This window comes from Schistocerca gregaria, chromosome 2, assembly GCF_023897955.1.
Source record: "Schistocerca gregaria isolate iqSchGreg1 chromosome 2, iqSchGreg1.2, whole genome shotgun sequence".
In the NCBI taxonomy this organism is placed as follows: Eukaryota; Metazoa; Arthropoda; class Insecta; order Orthoptera; family Acrididae; genus Schistocerca; species Schistocerca gregaria.
This window is the reverse complement of record NC_064921.1, coordinates 479,973,977-479,990,968: the sequence shown is the minus strand read 5'-3', so window position 1 is coordinate 479,990,968 and position 16,992 is coordinate 479,973,977. Positions and strand designations below refer to the sequence as shown.

At 43.5% G+C, this 16,992-nt stretch overlaps 1 protein-coding gene across 1 annotated transcript in view; it reads right to left on the bottom strand.

The window, feature by feature from the left end:
* The window catches only part of LOC126335847 (glycerol kinase-like), a 193,131-nt gene that overhangs the window by 135,243 nt on the left and 40,896 nt on the right, over positions 1–16,992 (bottom strand). Inside the window, exon 5 of the mRNA XM_049999317.1 lies at positions 15,271–15,373. Within this exon, the coding sequence (XP_049855274.1) occupies positions 15,271–15,373 (103 nt within the window). The remainder of the gene's footprint in view (positions 1–15,270; positions 15,374–16,992) is intronic.

Sequence of the window (16,992 nt, the reverse complement as noted above, 5' to 3'; positions counted from 1 at the left end):
AGAGTACTTGCCCGCAAAAGGCAAAGGTCTCGAGTTCGAGTCTCGGTCCGGCACACAGTTTTAATCTGCCAGGAAGTTTCATATCAGTGCATACTCTGCTGCAGAGTGAAAATCTTATTCTGGAATCATGAGAAAAGGTTGTATACATGGAAGAAGCCTGGAGATACTAGAAGGTATCAGATACATTATATATTGGTAAGACAGAGATTTAGGAACCAAATTTTAAATTGTAAGAAATTTCCAGGGGCAGATGTGGACTCTGACCAAAATCTATTGGTTATGAACTGTAGATTAAAACTGAAAACTGCAAAAAAGTGGGTATTTAAGGAGATGGGCCTGCATAAACAGACTAAACCAGAGGTTGTACAGAGTTTCAGGGAGAGCATAAGGGAACAATTAACAAGAATGGGGGAAATAAATACAGTAGAAGAAGAATGGGTAGCTTTGAGGGATGAAGTAATGAAAGCATCAGAGGATCAAGTAGGTAAAAAGACAAGGGCTTGTAGAAATCCCTGGGTAACAGAAGAAATGTTGAATTTAATTGATGAAAGGAGAAAATATAAAAATGCAGTAAATGAAGCAGGCAAAAAGGAATACAAACATCTCAAAAATGAGATCGACAGGAAGTGCAAAATGGCTAACCAGGGATGGCTAGAGGACAAATGTAAGGATGTACAGGCTTATCTCACTAGGAGTAAAATAGATACTGCCTACAGGAAAATTAAAGAGACCTTTGGATAAAAGAGAACCACTTGTATGAATATCAAGAGTTCAGATGGAAACCCAGTTCTAAGCAAAGAAGGGAAAGCAGAAAGGTGGAAGGAGTATATAGAGGGTCTATACAAGGGTGATGTACTTAAGGACAATATTATGGAAATGGAAGAGGATATTAAATGAAGATGAAATGGGAGATATGATACTGCGGGAAGAGTTTGACAGAGGACTGAGAGACCTAAGTCGAAACTAGGCCCTGGGAGTAGACAACATTCCATTACAACTACTGACAGCCTTGGGAGAGCCAGCCCTGACAAAACTCTACCATCTGGTGAGTAAAATGTATGAGACAGGCAAAATACCCTCAGACTTCAAGAAGAATATAATAATTCCAATCCCAAAGAAAACAGGTGCTGACAGATGTGAAAATTACCAAACTATCAGTTTAATAAGCCACGGCTGCAATATACTAACACGAATTCTTTAAGACGAATGGAAAAACTGGTAGAAGCTGACCTCGGGGAAGATCAGTTTGGATTCTGTAGAAATATTGGAACACGTGAGACAATGCAGACCCTACAATTTAACTTAGAAGCAAGTTTAAGAAAAGGCAAACCTATGTTTCTAGCATTTGTTGACTTAGAGAAAGCTTTTGACAATGTTGACTGGAATACTGTCTTTCAAATTCTGAAGGTGGCAGGGGTAAAATACAGGGAGCGAAAGGCTATTTACAATTTGTACAGAAACCAGATGGCAGTTATAAGAGTCAAGGGGCATGAAAGGGAGGCAGTGGTTGGGAAGGGAGTGAGACATGTTTGTAGCCTATCCCTGATGTTATTCAATCTGTATATTGAGCAAGCAGTAAAGGAAACAAAAGAAATTTTGGAGTAGGTGTTAAGATCCATGGAGAAGAAATAAAAACTTTGAGGTTCACCGATGATATTGTAATTCTGTCAGAGACAGCAAAGGACTTGGAAGAGCAGCTGGACGAAAATGGACAGTGTCTTGAAAGGAAGATATAAGATGAGCATCAACAAAAGCAAAACAAGGATAATGGAATGTAGTCGAATTAAGTCGGGTGATGCTGAGGGAATTAGATTAGGAAATGAGACACTTAAAGTAGTATAAGAGTTTTGCTATTTGGGGAACAAAATAACTGATGATGGTCGAAGTAGAGAGGATATAAAATTTAGACTGGCAATGGAAGAGAAAGCATTTCTGAAGAAGAGAAACTTGTAAACATTGAGTATAGACTTAAGTGTCAGGAAGTCGTTTCTGGAAGTGTTTGTATGGAGTGTAGCCATGTATGGACGATAAAAAGTGTCGACAAGAAGAGAATAGAAGCTTTCGAAAATGTGGTGCTACAGAAGAGTGCTGAAGATTAGATGGGTAGATCACATAACTAATGCGGAGGTATTGAATAGAAGTGGGGAGAAGAGGAGTTTGTGGCATAACTTGACTAGAGGAAGGGATCGGTTGCTATGACATGTTCTGAGGCATCAAGGTATCACCAATTTAGTATTGGAGGGCAGCATGGAGGGTAAAAATCATAGAGTGAGACCAAGAGATGAATACTCTAAGCAGATTCAGAAGGATGTAGGCTGCAGTATGTAATGGGAGATGAAGCAGCTTGCACAGGATAGGGTAGCATGGAGAGCTGCATCAAACCAGTCTCAGGACTGAAGACCACAACAACAACAACAACAACAGCAGCAGTAATCCACTCATTTTCAAATCAAAACTGAAGAGTGACTCCTTCTGTTCTCTCAAGGAGTTCTTTGAAAAATTAAGCTGATTCTTGTTATTTTGTTGATTGTGTTTACTTAAACTTACAGCTTGTCTTTTTTTTGGGTTCATTAACATTTTATTTTTACCTGTTATTACTTTTACATTGCAATTTCATATACTGACACATTTCATTTCATGACCTTGGAGATTTGCTTCTCAATTTGGCCCTAGAGAACTTGACATGTAAATAAATAAATAAATAAATAAAGGTAGCAGCTTAGATAAGGACAGTAATTACAGCATTAGCGATGGATGAAGTACGTGTAGCAACTGCACATGCTAATGAGATTTTGTGAATGTCATATAGTGTCATAACCAAGCTTGGTTTAACTCTGCTGAGAGTTGTGTGAGTCCTGAGTTCTGCAGGCTGATGCTGAATGGAATGCAGTCTCTTATGAGTGCAGTACCTATTGCTACAGTTAGGAGATGTGGATATTGTTGTGACAGTGCCATGAAATTTAACAGTGCCACCACGACAGTACGCACAAACGTGACAGTGCCATGACATTTAACAGTGCCACCACGACAGTACGCACAAACAGCGATAGAGGTGCTCCGCAACTCGCCTGAGAGCGGGAGCGCCACCTAGCTATGAACGATGCCGGCCGCATGTCATGGCACGGCAGTCGAATAAGAGATACTGAGTTGTTGTTATGTAACCAGCTATTGTTTCTAAGTGAGAGTGATTGAATATCCACACAATTATTGGTGATTAAAGGTTATAACACTTTTTGGCAACGAGGTCGGATATTTTCTCTGCGTTGTGGATTTGTGTGTTCGTGACGGGGCAGACATGGAACAGCTTATGCAAGCGTTCATTGAACAACAAACACAGCTGACAGCTGCTATTCAGGCACAACAAACACAGCTGACGGCTGCTATTCAGGTGTTGTCGATGTCGCTTACTCATTGTCTGTCTTCCTCTTCTCCGCCTCCATTCCCTCCTTATGACAAGGCCGCTGAAGACTGGGAGGATTATGAGAAGCGTTTGCGGCAACACTTCTTGGCTTTCAGCGTTGTCGACGCTCCTATGTGTAAGTCGTTTATTTCTATCTTCGATTTCCCCACGAATCTATCAGCTGCTATCTCAGTTAGCCCCTCTGCGGGAAGCTGCCTCTCTGTCCTTCCAAGAAATGTGTGACTTATTGTCTAACTATTACCGAAAAACCCGCGTGGCATTCTACCGGTGTCATAAACAGCCCCCCAATCTCACTGGGCTTGGGTGGCGGAACTACACGGTCTGAGTAGGAAATGTCAGTTTGTCACGGGCACTCATCATGAGTCTTATGATTATTCAATGGTTAGGGATGCTATTTTACAGCTTGGTCCTGATAAAGAAGTTCAGCACCGTGCCCTACAACTGCCAAACCCGTCGTTGTCAGAAGTTCTAAGCATCACTGAATCCTTTGATGTGTCTCACGCTGCTGGCGCGCAAATAGACGCATGGTGTGATGTAGGTGCTGTACAGTCAACTTTCGACACGGACAATTTGGCTGTTTCACAGGAGAACGAAGATGTGGCGGTGGTTCACTCGCGCAAACAACGTTGCATTGGGCTGCAACGCTCGCAGCGAAAACAGCAACCACAGAAGCAGGTTCATGCCGCACTTCCTTCTTGTCCACGTTGTTTTGTACAGCATGACAGGGCCGCGTAACCAAAACGTTGGGCCACATGTAATGTAGGAAAAAAGGCCACATTGCTTCTGTGTGTCAGTCCCCTAAAGTTCCTGTCGACGAGGACGAGGCATTGGACATGGATGTTAACTGTGTGTTTTCTCAAACAAATAAGTTGTTTGTTACTGTTCGTGTTCTGGATAAAGACATTCGCATGCAAGTGGACACTGGCTCTACAGTAACTCTCATTAATTCTTGCACGTATTTGGAGTTGGGCTCCCCTACCTTGTCTCCAGTTACGCAAAATCTGAGAACTTATAATAAACAGAAAATTTCTATCATTGGCCAGTTTGATGCTTCCACTGCCTACAAGTCTGTTGTTAGGCCCCTCGCGTTTTATGTGGTGGATCATGTGGGCACTGAAAACCTGTTCGGTTATGATGCTTTCCAGTTGTTTGGGTTCTCCATTGATGATGATGTGCACCTCATATCTGAGGATATTCCGTATCAACAGCTGGATGGATTGTGTTCTGAATTTTTGTCCGTGTTCTCTGCTGGTCTGGGTCGTGCCAAGGATTTTGAAGCCCACATTACTCTTAAACCTACAGCTCGCCATAAGTTTTTCTGTGCATGCCCTATTCCGGTGGCATTGCGTGAACCTCTCAAGGCTGAGATAGACAGGTTAACAGCTTCAGGGATTCTCCTTCCTGTTACCTCCAGCGAATGGGCATCGCCAATCGTGGTGGTTTCTAAACCAAATGGGGGTCTGCGATTGTGTGGTGATTTTAAAGCCACTGTCAATGCTCAGAGCCTCATTGACAATTATCCTCTTCCCCGTCCTGAGAAGTTATTTACCAAGCTCGCTGGGGGCCAGTTCTTTTCCAAACTTGACTTATCGGAGGCTTACCATCAGTAGCCGTTGGATGCTTCTTCCAAGGAATTTCTCATCATCAACACTCCTTGTGGGTTGTATCAGTACCAGTGGTTACCATTTGGCGTCGCTAGCACGCCAGCCATTTTCAGCGGTTTTTGGAACAGCTCACGGCTTCCATTCCCGGCTGCATAAACTATCTGGATGACATTGTTGTCACGGGGGCCTCCACTGAGGAGCACCTTCGCAATTTGCGTTCACTGTTTCAGGTTTTGCATTCGGCTGAGTTGAGGTGCACTCTGGACAAGTCACAGTTCTTCCAAGCCTCCATTGTGTATCTTGGTTTCCACTAGTCCCGTGAGGGTATACGTCCTCTACATCAGCACATTGCGGCCATTAACGCTCTACCCCAGGCGCCTACGGTCAAAGAACTTCAGTCGTTTCTAGGCAAGATTGCTTATTATCACAAATTCATTCCATCTGCGGTGGAGGTAGCTCATCCTCTGCATCAACTGTTACGCAAAAACGTCCCTTTCTGTTGGTACGATGAGTGTGAGCAGGCTTTTGTCCGCCTGAAGGCTCATTTGCAGTTGGCGCCTTGTCTTGCCACATTCCGTCCAGGTCAGCACTTGGTTCTGGTGACTGACGCGTCACAGTAGGGCCTAGGGGCTGTTCTCGCCCATCGGAATGAGGATGGGTCGGAACGACCCATCGTCTATGCTTCCAAGACCCTCAACGATGCGCAACGGCGTTACTCTCAAATCGAAAAGGAGGCGCTTGCTATCATTTATGCTCTAAAAAAGTTCAGTGTTTTTTTGTATGGTTCTAAGTTTCACCTCATCACCGACCACAAGCCGCTGGTCCCTCTGTTCAGCCCATCGGCGTTGCTTCCGGATAAGGCAGCTCACTGCCTGCAACGTTGGGCCTTATACTTGTCTCGTTTTCACTATGAGATTCACTATCGCCCCACGGCTCAGCACGCCAACGCTGATGCATTGTCGCGATTGCCGATGGGCCCCGACACGGTTTTCAATTGTGATGAACTACTCTGTTTCCACATTGATGAGGAAGAATGTCGTGCGGTCGAGATTTTTCCACTTACAGGTTCGCAGGTCGCGTCGGCTAGTGCGTGGGACACGGTCCTGCGTCAGGTGATCGGTTTTGTGCAACGGGGTTGGCTGGACAGGACCAAAGGCCGGGCATCGGATCCCCTTTGCAACTACCATGCCTTGCGCCTTTGTCTGTCTGTTTGTGATGGTGTTGTTCTTCTGGCCACTGATGGCGCATCTCCATGGGTCGTGGTGCCAGCCTCTCTTCGCAAAGGTGTTCTCAAACTGTTGCATGAAGGCCATTGGGGTATTTCTCGGACTAAGTCCCTGGCCCGCAGGCACGTATATTGGCCCGGTATTGATTCGGACATCACCCACATGGTTGCTGCGTGTGGTCAGTGCACTCAACAACTGGCTGCACCTCGTACAATGCCCTCTCCGTGGCCTGATCCGGCGCAGCCATGGGAATGGGTTGCACGCTGACTTTGCTGGCCCTTTCCTCGGTACTTATTGGCTACTGTTGATTGACGCCTTCTCAAAGTTTCCGTTTGTTGTTCGATGTCCGTCGCCCACCACTGCGGTGACGACACTGACTTTGTCCAAAATCTTTGCGCTAGAAGGTCTTCCACCCACGGACAATGGCCCTCAGTTCTCTTCGCAGGCCTTCCGTGATTTTTGTACTGGACAAGGGATTCATCATGTTACAGCGCCGCCCTTCCATCCGCAATCGAACGGGAAGGTCGAGCGCCTTGTCCGCACTTTCAAAAGCCAGATGAAAAAATTACTTAGTGATTTTTCCATAGATGACGCTCTGCTGCAATTGCTGAGTTCTTATCGCTTCACACCTCTGCGTGATTGCAGCCCTGCTGAACTCCTGCATGGCCGCCAACCGCGCACTCTACTGCACCTGCTTCACCCTGTCAGGCCTTGTGCTGTGTCCCCTAGTGCGGGAAAATACTCGGTGGGCGCCGACGTGTGGGCAAGAGGGTATGGATCTCGCCCTAAATGGATTCCATGGGTGGTCAAGGCTCTTCGCGGCCACCGGCTTTGTGAAATACGTACGGACGACAGCATGGTTGTTCGCCATTACGACCAGATACGCCCACGAGTGGTGGCCACGCCGGTGCCACCGCCCCTTCCTTCCCCTCCAGCAGCCCGAGAAGCCAGTCCTGTCGCTGCTGTCGATCTACCATACGTGTTGATGCAGCCGACGTCGCTACCACTTCCGAGTACGCCGGAACCGGCCCCAGTCGCAACGCCGCCTTCTCCAAGACCCATCTTGCTGGAGCACACTCCCAGGTCCACGACACCTATGGATGCTGCTCCGGAGTTTTCACCCGTCATCTCATCCAGGAGGCACGTTCTATGCACGAGCTTCCGTCCTGGACATTTTCGACCATACTCTCATGTCTCTCCGCGGGATCTTCTCGGGGCCTCACAAGAGGCCATGGATGTCTCTGCACTGTCCATGTCTCCAAAGAAGTGAGTGTTTTTTTTTTTTTTTTCAAGGGGGGAAAAGTGTTGTGACAGTGCCATGACATTTAACAGTGCCGCCACGACAGTACACGCAAACGGCGATAAAGGCGCCCCGCAACTCAGCTGAGTGCGGGAGCGCCACCTAGCTACGAACAGTGCCGGCCGCATGTCACGGCAAGGCAGTTGCATAAGAGATACTGAGTTGTTATCATATAACCAGCTATTGTTTCTAAGTGAGAGTGTTTGAATATCCACGCAATTATTGGTGATTAAAGGCTATAACAGATATACTAAACATGGCCTACATCTGAGTATGAGAGGGAAAGTTAAGCTGCTGAACTTCTTGCAGTAAATATTTGGAGGGGGGGAGTGAGAGGGAAGGGGATCATCACACAAACCATGATCCTTGTGGTTACTGGTGTCAGAGAGGTACAGTTTTTAGGTTAGAACCATGATTCAGGCACCCTGTTTTAAAAGAAGTCAGAATAACAGAAGAGCCCCATAAAAGGCTTAAGAGTGCATTGAAAAGTAAGGTTAGCTCATTTCATTAAAATATTAGATGGTTGAGGGTTAGGATAGAACAATTTCTTGCCTGTTTGGAAAATTCAGAGAGCTCTGAAAAGTTAGACATCCTGTGCCTATCTGAGAACCACATAACCAGAGGGTTAGGTAAGTTACATATAAAAGATTACAGTCTAGCAACTTACTCATGCAGAAATAATGTGGGGAAACGAGGAGTTGTCACATATCTTAAGACAGCACACAAGTTCAAAAACATTGAGACAAGTAGATTTTGCAGTAGTCAGCAAATAATATTGTGTGTTTGAGAATTAATACTGAAAAATAGAAATAGTTAACTTTTAATTGTAACTGTATGTATAGATGTGCACTGGGAAATTTTGAACGGTTTATGAGGAATATGGATTCCTTACTATGCAATCTGTCAGATAGCAGCAAGCAGATAATGGTACCTAGTAACATCAGTGCAGATTTTCTACAAAATTCTGACAGGAAAATTGATCTGGAAATCCTATTTGGATCCTACAATCTGATATCAGTACTTAAATTTCCCACATGAATTAATAAAGACAGCAGGAACCTAATTGATAGTATTTCTTTGGTGAAGCTCAAAGCAAGAAAATGACTCTTTACCCTGAAACAAATGCTCTCTCTGATCATGATGCACAATTAGTTAGGATAAATACAATAGTGCCTTACAGTATGGATATTCTTCAGTGGAAATCAGAATAATGAATGACTCCAGAACAAATGTTTTTAAGAATAGCCTAAAAGAAATGATATGGGACAGAATTGATAAGGAACCGAATGTTAATATAAAATTTAATTTATTCAATGACATATTCATGTCATTATTTGAAAATACCTTTCATCATAAGCTTGTCGGGTTCAGTTAAACTGGTGGCTGTCCTACCTTTGCTTAACGTGATTCAGAAGAATGAAGACCTTCAGTTGAGCAACAATAACTTTATTGCGAGCGCGTATCTGACGATGCCCGGCATGCATTGACCGATCGGAGTTACAAAATTTGCTTCCAGCCTCTACAGAAGGATGCTTAATACTAGGAAAACTTCCGTAGTTAGGAGAGAAAACAGTACTCGTCCACACAAGCCAGGAGGCATGGAACTACTAATTAACTCAAAAAACAAGGAATAATAACAGCCCCCTGGGTGGGATTGGAGCGTCGGCATCAAGATACCACGCCGGAAAGTGCACCCGATGTCCAGAACGGGTCATCCTCGTTGGAGAGGAGGAACAACGTCAGGAGGTGGATGTTGTGCTGCGTTGGTCAGCGGATGTTGAAGAGCTGGCACAGGAGATGTGGCGTCAGTGTCTGGAACAGCGGTAGGTGGATGCCTATGACGAGGTGCCGCTAGTGGGGTGTCAGGAAAAACATACGCAGGTTTAACCCAATTCAACGCAACATTCATGGTTTTGACGTTCACTAGGATATCCATGGTGTGGGCACTGCACCGTAGCACTTCATATGGACCATAATAAGGAGCTTGTAGAGGCGGCTTAACGCCCTCATTGCGGAGCATGAAGTGACGACATTGTTCCAGGTCCTGGTGCACGAAAGTGGCCGGCTTGCCATGACGTGTGGCTTTCGGAGGTCGAATCTTTGATACATGGTCCCTCAAGCGTCACAAGAAACCCGGCTGGCCAGTAGCAACTGTCTCTGTGGCATCAGTGTCTACAAAGTCACCAGGCGCAGTGTTTCTCCATAAAGCAGTTCTGCCGCTGACGACCCCGGGTCTGGTTTGAAAGTCGTCCGTAAGCCTAACAAGACCACTGATAGTGCGGTTGTCCAGGTTTCTTCGTGGCACATCAGCGCGGCTTTCAAGCAACAGTGCCAGCATTCGATCATTCCATTGCTTGCTGGGTGATAACTTGTGGTCTTATGGTGGGTGTAACCACAGAACTTGGCCAGCTGTGAGAACAGGTCTTATTCAAATTGCAATCCGCAGTCAGTGGTAATATGTAGTGGGCATCCAAATCTTCCCAACCAAGTCATTGCAAAAGTGGAAGCTAATGTGTCTGCTGTGACATTATCCATCGGCACTGCCTCCGGCCAATGTGTAAAATGGTCGATCATTGTAAACAGATATCTTTGTCCGTTCGAAGGTAGAAGTGGTCCGACTACAGCCAAGTGAATGTGGGCAATATGAGCGGTGGTATCACGAAAATCGTCGATCGGTGGGTGCACATGACGGTTAATCTTGCAGTGTTGGCACTGAAGACAAGATCAGACCCTCTCGTTGCTATACTAGGCAGAATGTTGGGCATACCCCTGGATGGGACAATCCATGTACTGTATCAAAGGCTTGTCTTCTAAAAGCTGGCGTCAGAAATGGACGACCTCGGCCACAAGAAACGTCACAGTATAGCTGTGTATCTTCCCCCAGAAAAATCAATGAGTTTCAGCTGCAATGCGGAAGCCGTATTTTAACATAAGCAAGGTGTTCTTCGTCACCTCTCTGGGCCTGTGCCAGTGCAGGAAAGTCTATGGTACTGGAAACACTGCTGATTCATGATAGGCAATCCACAACAATGTTGTTGATCCTAGAAATATGTCTCATGTCAATAATAAACTGGGCCACGAACTCAAGGCGATGAAATTGACGGGAAGAGCAGTTGACACTATTCCGACGGAAGGCGAACGTGAGTGGTCTGCGGTCTGTATATATTGTGAAAGTTCGCGCTTCCACTTAGGGGCGGAAATATTTCACTGCTTGGTATACCGCCAGGAGGACACGGTCATATGTGCTCCATTTTCTCTGTGCAGGCGAAAGCTTGTGGGAATAATACGCCAGTGGCTGCCTTGCCTTGTCTGACCATTGTTGTAACGCGGCTCCGATCACTGTCTGGCTCGCGTCTACGACAATTGCTAATGGCGCGTCGAGCCGTGAGTGTGAGAGAAGCGCCGCGTCGGCCATGCTCTTCTTTGTTGCCTCAAACGCAGAACACATGTCCTCTGTCCACTGTATCAGAGACCGCCGTCATAGGTTCCTGCAGCTCCGCAGCGTGAGGAAGGTGTCGTCGATAAAAATTGAGCATCCCCAAAAAACGACGTAATTCTTTGATCGTAGTTGGTCGGGATAGCTGAAAGACAGCGTCCACTTTCTCGGACAGAGGAAGAGAGCCTTCAGCAGAAATCGTATGGCCAAGAAATGTCACCTCTGACTGCCCAAACACACACTTGTCCACGTTCAAGACGACACCGTAACGCTCCAATCGCTCGAAAATCTCTCGCAGATGTTGTTGGTGTTGTTCATGGTCAACAGAGAATGCTAACACATCGTCTAGGTAGGCGAAACAGAACGGCAGCCCCTGGAGAACCAAGTCTATAAACGTTTGCCAGGTCTGAGCATATACCGAATGTCATAAATTTGCTTTCAAATAAACCGAAAGGCGATATTATTGCAGTCTTTGGAATGTCGTCATTGGCCACTGGAATCCGTGTATATGCTTTAGCGCAGTCCAGAACTGTGAACACCGTGGCAGCATGTAAAGCGTGATTATAATCCCTCAGTAATGGTACAGGATATCTGTCCAGCACTGTTCGTGCATTAAGTGCACAGTAGTCACCACATGGGCGCCAAGGTCCACCCTTCTTCGAAACAAGATGTAATGCGACGGACCACGGTCTCTTAGATGGCCGCATTATGCCCTCGCGAATCATGGCGTCAAATTCTGCCTTCGCTATCTTCAAGCGGTCCGGAGCGAGACGCCTAGGTCGTCATGCTACTGGGGGACCATCAGTCGTTTGAATGTGATGCACCATGTCATGTGGTATGAACCTGGGAATGCCGGACGGCCTGGTCAAGTTTGGATAGTTAAGCAGCAATTCAGTGTACTCATCCTTCGTAGCATGGACCAACTTGGCACTGTGCATTGCGGTGTTGCGACGGAAACCCATGACTGCTAAGCCAGTGAAGCTGTCTACCAAGCGTACGTTCGCAATGTCCGGTAGCAGGTGGTAGTGCCCCAGGAGGTCAGCCCCGACTATGGTGGCATTTGGGTGCGAGCATGGCGATGTGCACTTCCTTGCCTGATCGCCGAATCATCGGTGGTACCAGCACAACAGTACCTCGCCTAGCGGAGTGGTAGTACCGCCAGAAGATCTGCTTCTCGAACGCCGCCGTCTGTATTGGCTTCTTCTATTATTGTCATCGTTACGTGCCAGCATCGCACTGACCTGGGCTCACAAAAGCTCAACCTTGGTCGCAAGTAAATGATGGTCGGCCCGTTCTACAGACGCGGTACTGTTTGTACTGTTGTCCAACGCTGTGACTGGGCTGAACTGAGCCGGTGTGATCACGTCTTGAATCTGGTCTGCTAGCTGCGCCACGTCATCCAGCGGCATGTCCATTTGTGAGGCGATTATAGCTTTTATTTGCGGCAGCAACCTACTGTTCCACAGCACTCTGAGCAGACTGTCTGGCACAGTAACGGTGTCGACTTTACTACGTAGATGTCTCAGGTATTGAGAAGGCTTCCTGTCGCCAATTTCTTCCTGTGTCAGAACCTGACGTATCCGCTCCTCTTATGACGCGGCTGTTCATTGAATCAACTCTGATTTTAGCCTGGCATAAGCTCCAGTCTTGGGCGATGCTGTAATTATGTCCTGCACCTCGGCTGCATAATGTTGGTCGAGCTGGCTCACAATCAGCGCAAATTTAGTTGCTTTGACTGTTATTCCAGCGCAGCCAAAACTTGCCTCTGCTTGTGCGAACCAGAGTTCAATGTTGCCGGGCCAGAACGCCAGCAAACGGACTGCAATCCTGGAGACGGCCTGCTGTTCGGTCATTATGTGCTCATTACTTACATAGCTCACACTTGTTTCTTCTTAATCACATCGGTTTCTGCATGGATCACGTCGGGGCATCACTTGTCGGGTTCAGCTAAACTGCTGGCTGTCTGACCATTGCTTAACATGATTCAGAAGAATGAAGACCTTCAGTTGAGGAACAATAACTTTATTGCGAGCGCGTATCTGACGACGCCCGGCATGCATGGACTGATCAGAGTTACAAAATTTGCTTCCGGCTTCTACAGAAGGATCCTTAATCGTCGGAAAACTTCCGTACTTAGGAGAGAAATACAGGTACTGCAGTAGTTGCACACTAAAAAGCTACTCAAAATTACTAAAAAACATTATTAAAAAATTGAGAGACATATACATGATGTCTGAAACAAGTGATTAAACAACAAACTTAATGCTAGATGGAATGTAGTGAAATGATACAGGACAGCCAGCCACAAGATAACATCAGCCACAAGATAACATCACTATGGAACTGAATGGAAGAACATAAATGATGAATCATAGGTAGCAAATATATTTAATAATCATTTCTTAAACACAATACAAAGTATAAGGACAAATAGTTGAAGAGAAAAATCACAGTAGTTTAATGAAAAAGCAACTGTCATAAAACTCAATTATACAAAAGTAACACAATTTCTCCTTCTGAAATTAAAAAAATTATATATTCTCTCAAAAATAAAATCTCATCTGGTTTTGATGGTGTTTTCAGTAAAGTACTAAAGATTTGTTCACATGTAATAAGCTCAGTCTTATCTTAAATATGTACTGCATTACTAAATCAAGGTATTTTTTGAGAGAGACTGAAATATGCCATTGTCAAATCCATATTTAAGAAACTTGATAAGAGAGATGTCAGTAACTACCAAACTGTTTCACTGCTCACATCATTTTCCAACATTTTTTAAAAGGTGATGTATTCTAGAATAGTATCTCACCTGAGTGACAATAATATCCTCAGTAAATCACTGTTTGAATTTCAGAAGAGTTAATCTACTGAAAATGTCATTTACATATTCACTCACCAAGTTTTACAAGCATTAAACAATAAAACAGTGCCATTTGGTATTTTCTGCAACCTATCTAAAACATTTGATTGAGCGAATCACAGTATTATGCAAGGTAATTGAAGGTTTATTGGATTGATGGTATAGGTAACCAACAGACATCATAATATCTAACCAAAATAATGCAGAAAGTTGTGCTTTGTAATTCAACAAATGCAGTCTGGGGACATTATTCTGACTGGGAGGAAATCATGTATGGGGTTCCCCAAGGCTCAGTCTAAAGGTCCACCACTGCTCCTCATATAAATGTAAACAATGTTCCATCTAATATGTAACAAGCAGAAATAGGTCTTTTTTCAGATGACACTAGTATTGTAATCAATCCAAGCATACCTCAAAAAACAGAAGAAATGGTAAACAACATTCTTAAAAGTATCATTGAGTGGTTTTCTGTTGATAATTTTACCCTCAGTGTTAAAAATTTACATATTAAGTTACATTGTAGTAATAATTATCACAAGTGTTGGCAATTTCACATTAGTTTACATTTTTCCAACAAGCATTTTTCAGAGTACTGCCATTTCTTGAATTTCTAGCTTTCCATGTTTTATTAGTATCAGTCCCATACATTCACTTGCTAATATTCATAACTTAAACTGTTTATTTTTCCTTGTTTTTGAGCTGTAGAGTTAGGACTATAACACTAATAATGCTCTTATTTTCCACATAACCTGCATGATTGTTGATATACTAGTAATTAGAGTTTATTGTTACTGATCAATACTATCCATTCTACATCCGTTTCCCTTTAATCCCCATTTACTCATTATATTTATCATTTTCCTTCCACTTCACTTCTAGATACAATTTAGATTTTGATTCTTGTCTCTGATCAGTACAAATACCTTAAGTCCTTATAACTAGACTCCAACAGTTTCTTGTCTTGCATTCTTCCATGAAAATTTATCCTCACCCCTTTCCCTCTTCTTCTCTGCCTTTCACATTTCACTAGCTCTTGGTGCCACAAGGGATCATAGTCTCTCGAAAATTATCCTCATTAGTCTTTTTCGTACTTTCCCCTTTCTACGAAAAGTCTAGTCTCATCCTTCACTTACTAACCATTCCCCTTCATAACTAAAATTACTGTGCAGAACTAGATATTGTAATACTTATTGCAGAAACTTACAAGTTGCTCTCACAATGTTGACATTATCCTTGCTTATTAAAACACTAAAATGTCATTTGAATCCATTCAAGGTGTTATATTCACAGACTGCTCAGTACACCAGATCATGTTCATCATTTTCACCATTACACAAATAATTGTTTATCAGAAGGTAAACAAACTTTTACTGCTGCACCGTAGTTATAAAACAGCTACTTATTTAACATTTGTTGAACTCACCCCTGATATTGGAATATTCTTCAATTGTCCCTCTGCTACATAACCATATATTTCAGATGAACTATGAATAGTAGGAAGAATTTCCTTAGGTACTTGCATATACCTATAAAACATAAAATAATTGTAGTAGTGTCCATTATTTTTAAATTTAAAACATTTCTTTATTATATGTTACAATTCACTACAATTTATATGCTACACTGTACTGCAAATATGAACAAATAAGCAACAAAGAAAATTAAAATTTTAGTTGACGTTTCTAAACCGAAAATCCTGATCTTGCGTATTCACAGAAATGAATAATACGGGTATAAAAATGTAAGGTTGTGAGGGGAGGAATCTAGCTATGCTGAATGTATGTGCATTTACTGTGTTCAGCTGCAAGTTACACACAACCCTCACACAAAGGAAAGAGCACTGTCCACAAATGACAAGAATTTGGGTTCGAGTAACAACCCAGCATACAGTAGGCATATTGATTAGTTGGGAAGTTTCAAAATAGCACACACTCCACTGCAGGTTGAAATCAGTCCCCTAGACTGTGGCTACAGGATTTCTCTGAACCTTCTTCCCTCAAGAAGTGTTAGTGCAGCGAGATATGCTGTCTTCAGTGAAGACTGGATGGATAGATTTACAATTGTTGGAGACTAAACAGCGTGGTCATCAGCACCCTTTCTCAGGGTCATGGTATTGTATTGATGTATCAGTAGTTACCCTTGTTAAAAAGTGGTATGGATGTATCAATAGTTACTCTTGTTAAAGTGAAAAAGCAAAGGACTTTTAACACTAACACAGTAAAAAAAAAGTAAAAAAGAGAATTCACATAACCTCTCCTGCCTGTCTATTCATATGACTCGAAGGTAGAAGAGAGGTAATAGCATAAGTGAAGTTGAGGGAAGACTATGAATCACATTCCTGTTAAGTCAGTTATCAGCAAGAACACTGCCCATTAAGGTAAGGTTCCAGGTTTGAGTCCTGGTGTGGTACACAGTTTTAATCTGTCAGGAAATTTTAAAGGAAATACAAATTTCAAAGGTAATACTAAACAAGTAATAATGGCAATGAATGTGGGGTAAATAAACAGTGGTGTTCTGGGACAAGAGAAGCAGTAAGAGTACTGTCATCAAAATTGTGAAAACTGCGAGATAAGCAAATGTGCATCACATGTACAGTATTCCTTAAGCAATACTCAGTAACTGGTTGCTACTACATGACATTGTTCCAGTGAGCTTTGCTACTGTGGATTTATCACACAACTAAAACCAGAGAGCTGAAATATGGGGAAGAGAATTGACAGTCACTTTACATCATAGGTCCTATACACATGACTGACCACCATGATGGATTACAACAATAGGTTGTGGTTTTGGATTTATTGTCAGGATAATAAGAAAGGTACAGGCATTACAAATAAGATTTCTTTACACTAACAGTTAACAATATGCCAATGACACAACTGAGTGTTAAGAGAGCAACGTCTGAGATATCAAGATGACTTGGTTGTTACTATCTTACTGTCATGCAGTGTCCTTCTGGAATACACTGAGTTACTTTTCAAACTATGCTGTAGTAAATAATGGTTATCACTGAGTGTGAAAGAAACAAGCACAAACAGCATATAGTAAGAGCCTCAGAACAGTTTTTTCTATATACAAAGAAAAGTATGAATTGAGAACCAATGAATGAAATACAAACTCTATTAGCACACTGGCAAGATGTTCA